The sequence below is a fragment of the Pteropus alecto genome, unplaced genomic scaffold, assembly GCF_000325575.1.
Source record: "Pteropus alecto unplaced genomic scaffold, ASM32557v1 scaffold1620, whole genome shotgun sequence".
Lineage (NCBI taxonomy): Eukaryota > Metazoa > Chordata > Mammalia > Chiroptera > Pteropodidae > Pteropus > Pteropus alecto.
In genome coordinates, this window is record NW_006429651.1 from 1 (window position 1) to 7,540 (window position 7,540).

The 7,540-nt window shown below is 34.9% G+C and overlaps 1 protein-coding gene and 1 pseudogene across 1 annotated transcript; one reads left to right on the top strand and one right to left on the bottom strand.

Annotated features, from left to right (window-relative positions):
• Nucleotides 1-2,505: 2,505 nt before the first annotated feature.
• Nucleotides 2,506-3,049, top strand: LOC102891567 (annotated as a pseudogene).
• A 3,109-nt stretch (nucleotides 3,050-6,158) lies between these two features.
• Nucleotides 6,159-7,189, bottom strand: LOC102891326 (olfactory receptor 5M10). The gene has a single exon (XM_006904019.1). The coding sequence runs from the start codon at nucleotides 7,126-7,128 to the stop codon at nucleotides 6,190-6,192; it is 939 nt and encodes a 312-aa protein (XP_006904081.1). The 5' UTR covers nucleotides 7,129-7,189; the 3' UTR covers nucleotides 6,159-6,189.
• Between the last annotated feature and the right edge of the window lie 351 nt (nucleotides 7,190-7,540).

Sequence of the window (7,540 nt, forward strand, 5' to 3'; positions counted from 1 at the left end):
TAAATATTGCTCTATTGTACATTTAAAATACTCTGTACATTTAAAATTGCTCTATTGTACATTTAAAGTACTCTGAGAATAGGATGGCGTAGTAGAATTTAACTTAGGACATTTACTAATTCATCAGAATATGTTTCAGCCCATAATTTTATTTTAGTGTATAAAATATCTATTTCTAGATTCCAAAATACATTTTAGTAATAGCTAATCCTACCTGTGAAAGGAGAGTGATTTCCCAATGACAGCATGGATATAAAAAGCTTGAAGGCTTTATAACAGAATTGTCACATAGGGAACAAACCCTTATATTCATTTATTCCTTAGCAGAAAGTCTTTCAGACTATAAAGAGCCACTATTGCTTTATTCTTTTAAAAGTCCTAAGCTCATTGAGGATGTAATTTGTGCCCAACACTTCATATCATCAGGGAATTGAATCTCCCAAGAATGATGAAGCAATGGGATTCATTATTTTAACTTATGCCAGAATGTCCTAGTATTTTTGGGCTTGCAGGAAATATTGTTTTCTTGTTTACAACATGCAAGATAAAACAATGCATGGCATAGAGAGCAAGTTTTGAAGTCTGGAAAACCATTTGAAGATCAATTAACTTTGCTGAACTTGGAGTAGTTAGTTACTGATTCTAAGCCTTATCCTTTATCTTTTTAATAGATACAATAATAAACAGCTACAGGAACACTGTGGATATAGATATTATAGATGTGCTGGTGGTTTTCTCTTTGTTGCTTTACCCCATCTAGCCCTATTGTCTTTTCTTCTCTACCTTGCTTTGTGCACCTGGAACTTAACCCTTACAGCCTGCATCGATAAAGTCCTTTGTAACTAATATTCAACTGAATTTGGACAGTGAGAGGAAGCAGCAGGATGTCTGAGGTGGGAGGAAGAGAAAAGTAACTCATTTGTTTTTTATTCTCGCCAGCTTCACAATAAAGGTGCTGAGGTGGCTACATCATTCCAAGCAAACTCTTGCTAACATGTTTATTGGAGAAGAAGCTGGCTAGGGACTTTCCTCCTGGTACCAGATCTCGCTGGGCTCTGGTGACAGTAGCCACTGCCTGGACAATACAGAACTGGGGTAGAAATTCCACATAAACAGAGTCACGTAAATAAATAATAATGCCAGAAGTAAAGATGACATGAGAAAAAAATAGATCATGGTTGATGATTAAAGAGCAATTTGGATTGGAGTTAACTTAGACAAGTGGTCGGGACATGGCTTTCATAGAAGATGTTGTTTTAAAAAAAAAGATCTGAATGAAGTGATAAACTAAGTGATTCACTTCGAGGTCTAGGGGAAGAACATTCTAGGCAGGCGGAACACTATGTGCGAAGGCCCTGAGATAAAAAATGTGCTCAGAATGTTCAAGAAACATCTAGACGGTCAATGTGTCAGGAGAGGGACTGAAAATCGGTGGTCGAACAGTTTGGAGAAGGGACTGGGAAGACATCATACACGATCTTGTAGACTCTGGTAAGAAGTTTTGATTTTAGCCCAAGTATGATGGAATATCTGAAACTATTTTACGAAGGAAATAATATGATGTGATTACGTTTGAAGAAGATCACTGGCTTGTGTTGGAAGATATAGAATAAGGAAACTCATTACAGTAGCTTATGTAAGAAATAATTTTGTCTTAGACTCTGCTGGCAGTAGAGGAAAAGCTACCAAACTGCTTTAAGATTCAATATGTAACATTGGAAGGTAGTGTAGATAAGATTTCTGATAATTAAATATAAAATGTGAAGTCAAGGGTATGAGATAAACTAAAATAAAAATATAAAATATGTATGAAAATTGAGATAAATTAGGATATTGTGAGATAAAAATATTAGTGAGATCAAAGGAGACATTAGGTGAAGAGACAACGCAGACTATTACGGCCTGATTTGGAAAAAAGGAGATGGATGGACAGGTCGCCGGAGGACCAGGGGAAGTTTGTTGCTCTTGGAGAGTAAGTACGAAATGAGGAAGAAACTGAACATGAATAAATATACAACAGGCTCTCTAGACGTATATGCCACTGAATTACAGAAGGTTTGCCTTCTCTGACGATGGTAGAACCAGTCTGCAGAGTCACCATTCTTCCCACTTCCCAGTCAAACATTCATGTCACAATCAGACTATGATGGCCATGTTTGACATCAGGAGTTCCATTTCCATAGTCTGATTAGGGACGCCGATAAGCTAAGCCAAATTCCATGTGCGCTAGCAAAGTTAAGGTGGAAGTTGCAAGGCAGCCAGCACAGTATGTTGCATGGACTCGAAATATGTTTCTCAAATGTATCATCTGTCCACTTTAATCAACACCAGCAAAAACCTAAAGTGAGTATTGAAACTCTTCTCTCTAGGAAAATAACAACGCCCTTACACCTCTCTTTTCAAAAGCAGTTTGTTTGAGTGTCCATTTATTTTGTCCTTCTTAGATTACATACAATTGATTTCTGTTTTTGTATCTGAAAAATTCTCCTTCTTTTATTAGAGAATATGAAGATGAAGATAGTCCCCCAGCACAACAGCCCTGAGGTAACCAAGTTTATTCTGCTGGGACTGACCAGCCAACGAGAGCTGCACCTCATCCTTTCTGTGCTGTTTCTCCTGATTTACCTCATCACCCTGCTGGGAACTTCGGACTGATTTCATTAATAAGATCCACTCCCTGGCTGCAAACCCCCATGCATTTTTTCCTCACCCATTTAGCAGGTGTGGAAAATTTTTATTCCACTAATGTCATTCTCCAGAAGCTTGTTACTTTCTTATCTGAGAAGAAAATCATTTCCTACTCAGGGTGTCTGGCTCAATGTCTTATTCTGGTGACTCTGCTCCTTACTGAATACTACACACTCGGTACCATGTCCTATGACAGGTACGTGGCAATCTGCAGTCCCCTGCATTGCAACAGCAGAATGTCCAAGCCACTGTGCATCTGCCTGGTCACTTTCTCTACCTCGAGGGTTCTATGGTGGGCATAATTTTATTGACCTCTCGCTTGTCATTTTGTGGACCCAACACCATCAACCACGCCTCTTAATGTTGACATGTTCTGACACTTACGTAAAGCAGACTGCCCTGTTTCTGTCTGCAGAGTTTAACTTCACTTGTTCCCTACTTAGAATGACTCAGTTGAGGCATATGTGTGATTTTGTCAGTTCTTTGGAGGAATAGTTGCCGGCAAAAGGAAAATGTATTTAGGGATAAGATTCTATATTTAGCTATATGTTGAAAAAATATGTTCACTGTAGACACCGATCTGGTGCAAAAATAAATGTTTGTATAAAAGCATTAATAAATAAACAGCTTTAATGTGCCAAGGTTACATGTTTTTTTCCTCATCAATAGGCCACAAGCACCTTTCTGCCATTCTGGAAAAATTTCTTAACACACCCGTAACTTTTCAAAACTAAGCGGTCCTCTCTCAGGCCTCCATACCATACATCTCCTCGTTGGATCTGGAGACTGAGCTATAGCAATACTGTGAATACCTAATATTTTTTCACATTTTCCAAATAATTTACAATAGATGTATGTATAGCCATATTTGATTTGTATGTATCTGAATGCATACACTTTATAAATTGAACCATGATTGCATAATTTCTGGGTTGAAAATATTAGGTATCTAGGAGACTCTGATTTGCATTTTTCTAAGATAAATTTGAAGAGGAAAAATAATTAAGGTAGAATTTTTCTACTAGAATTTAAAATATCTTAATCTACATTAACTATAAGAATTTGGCTTAAAATACATATACAGATTGGTCAAAGAAGAAATAGAAATAGATTTATTTAGTGTGCAATGAAAATAATGTCACAAATCAGTGGAACAATAAATGGTTGCTTAATAAGTGCAGGAGAGAATGGGTTAAAATGTGAGGGAAAATGTTATATATAATATTATAACATCAAACAAAATTGCATCTAAAATAATTTCAGATATTTCTGTAAAATATGACTGAAAAATCAATAACAATATAGATGTTTGCTTATTTAATTTTAGGATGCATAAAAGCTACAAAATGAAAAATAAAAATATAAATATTCTTTATGTGAGTAATCATCAGAAATAACATGAACAGCAATCATCAAACATGGATATGCCTTATTCTTAAAACATATATTTTAATTCTTCTGTTCAAATTAAAACAGATTTCTTTCCAAGGAATTTTAGTTGAGACAGCGAAGAAGCAAATAATCTTAAATGGTATTACCTAAAATAAACGTACAGTGAAATGGTTATTCTGAAACATTAAACATCATCAGTGATTAGTGTAAATGGTTGATGCTTTGATGATTTCTGGAGAAAATGTACCCACAAAAGAATTTAGCAAAAGCTTTAAAAATGTTCAAAGCATTGAAATCAGGAATTTCATATTTAGAAAACTACCCTAAAGGAACAGTCAGAAGGATATGTACATAGAGGTATGAGTCAACAGTAACAACAGCACATCGATAGAACGACATAATGATTTTGTAATATAAATTAAGTGGAAAAAATATATACACAAAACACAGAGTAGCTTTCTTTTAACAGGAAGTTGCAAGTAAATTTTACTTTTATTCCAAAATTGAAATTGAACTTTATTCTAAAATGGAAAAATATTTCAGCATTTTCCAATTCTCTTTCTACAATAGATTTGTAATATTTTCATACTTAAGTTCAAATATGATTTGATGCCGTGTATTACACTACATTAAAAATGATGTACACGAAAAATAGTCTTGTGAAAATGCAAATATCTTACTATCAAGTGAAAACTATGTTCAATTTGTTTTATGAATTCTAAGAATATATATGCTTATCAATTTTATGAGAAAAATATAACAAAATACAAACAGAAGTCCATTGGGTTAGGACATATAAGAAATAAATGTTACTTCCTCACATCTGTCTGTAATTTAGTTATTCATAGTGAACATATTTGATAGAAACAGCCTTATTTAATCAACTGAAACTGAAGAATACAGCCAAATTTTTTAAAACTGCAGGTCATCTGGGTAATTTTATGGAAAATAATTTAAACATGTTACAATAAATATAGCAGTCGATATCAGATGAGCATTAAGTCTTGTAGTCTTAGTTAAAATCAAAGTGCACAATATTAGAATGCCAAATGTTTAAGGAATTTAAAGAAAGTTTATTATGTGTTTCAATATGAGGTCATCCAGTTGACTAATAATGCATGATGAATGTGGATGAATTATGTATCTCTTTATATAATTTTCCTTACCATTGATTTTCTCAATAGAATTTTGAAAACCACTGGAACAGGCTTGTCTAGAAAATATGATTCACAGTTTTCTGAGCCAAATTAAATATTGGGTGTTCTACTCCAGAAACATGTATATGCACTTACTCACGTGTACACTATTTCAAGGCATTCTTGGGTCTGCAGAAGCCAATTGACAGACTCTATTACCCTTAATAATTTCACGTAAGTCTGAGCTACAACAAGAAAAATGTATCTAGTATGCCATTATACTATTTAATGATTAAATTTGATCCATATTTCTGAGCTCTCATGAACAGATGTTAGCAGTTTATTTTCAAATTTGAGCACAAACAGTATTTAGAAATAGACAAAAGTTTCTCAGGATCAGTATAATGTGAGTTGGGGAGAATAGTACAGAAAGTTTAAACCTATTGGTGATCCATTTATTAAAAGTTTCTTCAAGGTGATTCCAGCAACTAGTGAGGCACCATTGATATTGATGTATATCACACTGAATAATAAACTATTTCATAACTTTTTAAAAGTATAAAACTAGTTAACTTATTTAACCCTCACTATGGCTCCGAAGACCATATAATTCAGAGAAGAGGGATTACCAATGTTCTCATCAGAGTGAGTTAATTACATCACTCTGCAGTATTTATTAAAAAACTTACTCCCTAGGAAGTAAAGAAATGAAAATATTATATGGAATTACCAAATACTGACCAATTTATTTTTCAGAGAGTCTCTGGTAAAGAAAATGATTTTTAATTTCAATGTTACAGTTTTTATGAGAAAAATTTCTCTTGAAAGTATAAATTTTGAGGAGAATTTAGTTAATATCACTGAGAATTCATGAAGATAAATAAATCATGACTATAAGGTGGTAGGTGTGTCCCCTGAGAGGAGTCACTATCTTATCACAGACACAGTAATATCAAATTGACTGACGCCTAAACTACAATTTTACGAGATTTCCCTTAATCATTTGCTGCAAGGCATGGATCACATCCTTGTTCCTTAGACTGTAGACAAACGGGTTCAACATTGGGCTCAAAAAAGTATAAAAGACTGCAATTACTTTGGACTCCTTTACAGACTTCTCGGATGGGGGTCTTAAGTACATGCAGAAGAGGGTTCCATAAAATACAGTGACTGTTGCCAGGTGGGAACCACAAGTAGAAAAGGCTTTGTGCCTGCCTTCAGCAGAACGCATCCTCAAGATGGCTGCAGTAATGAAAAGGTAGGACAGGAGAATGATGAAGAGAGAGCTCGACAGAGTAAAACCAGCAACTATAAACATTGCCATCTTTTTGACGTAGGTGTCAGTGCAGGCCAGCATTAGAAGTGGAGGATCGGCACAGTAGAAATGATTGATTTCAAGAGAGCCACAGAAGGACAAGTGAAAAGTCAGCAGTGCCTGAGAGAGTCCATTAAGGAAGCCAAAAGCATAAGGGACCATGACTAGAGAGATACAAATATCCTTGGACATTCTGGTAGTGTAATGTAAAGGGCTGCAGATGGCTACATAGCGATCCAGTGCCATTGAAGCGAGGATATAAAACTCAGTGATCACCAGGGCAATGAAGAGAAGACATTGCATGAAGCATCCAGCATAGGAGATGGTCTTCTGGTCTGAGAGGAAATCATAAAGCATGTTGGGAGTAATATTGGAGGAATAGCAAATGTCTACAAAGGAGAGGTGGCTAAGGAAGAAATACATGGGGGTTTGGAGGTGGGAATTGGTCCTGATCAGCATGATCATGCACAGATTCCCTGCCAGCGTAATTAGGTAGATGACCAGAAACACCCCAAACAGGATCTTCTCTAGTACTGGGTCATCCGTGAGTCCTAAGAGGATGAATTCTGTCACTATAGTGTGGTTTTGGGAAGTCATCTTCTTATTCCTTGAAAACCGAAAGTGACAAAGAACGTGAAGAATTCTGTGTGATCCAGATTCTGCATTTATTTTATCCATTTCATCATTTCATCATTGATTTATCCATTATAGGGAAATTTCCCTTTTTCAATAGACACATCAGAATGTCTGCATAAATCTGTTCACATTATATCTTTGTGTTATCTCTCTTTCAATATATCAAAATGCACACATTCTCTCTCATATGTACATAATTATATACTTATATGTAATTATATATTAATTTATATGTGTAATGTAATATAAAACATATATGTATATAGCCATACATTTATACCTGTCTTCTTAGGGAAGTTCATATTTGATATATTTTTCAAATATTGTGAAAAATTAAAGCCAAAGGGATGAAACTCAGATATGAAACAACAGC

Bases quoted from the DNA above. Each gene is read 5' to 3' on its own strand.
- LOC102891326 (XM_006904019.1), bottom strand. From the start codon at position 7,128: ATGACTTCCCAAAACCACACTATAGTGACAGAATTCATCCTCTTAGGA.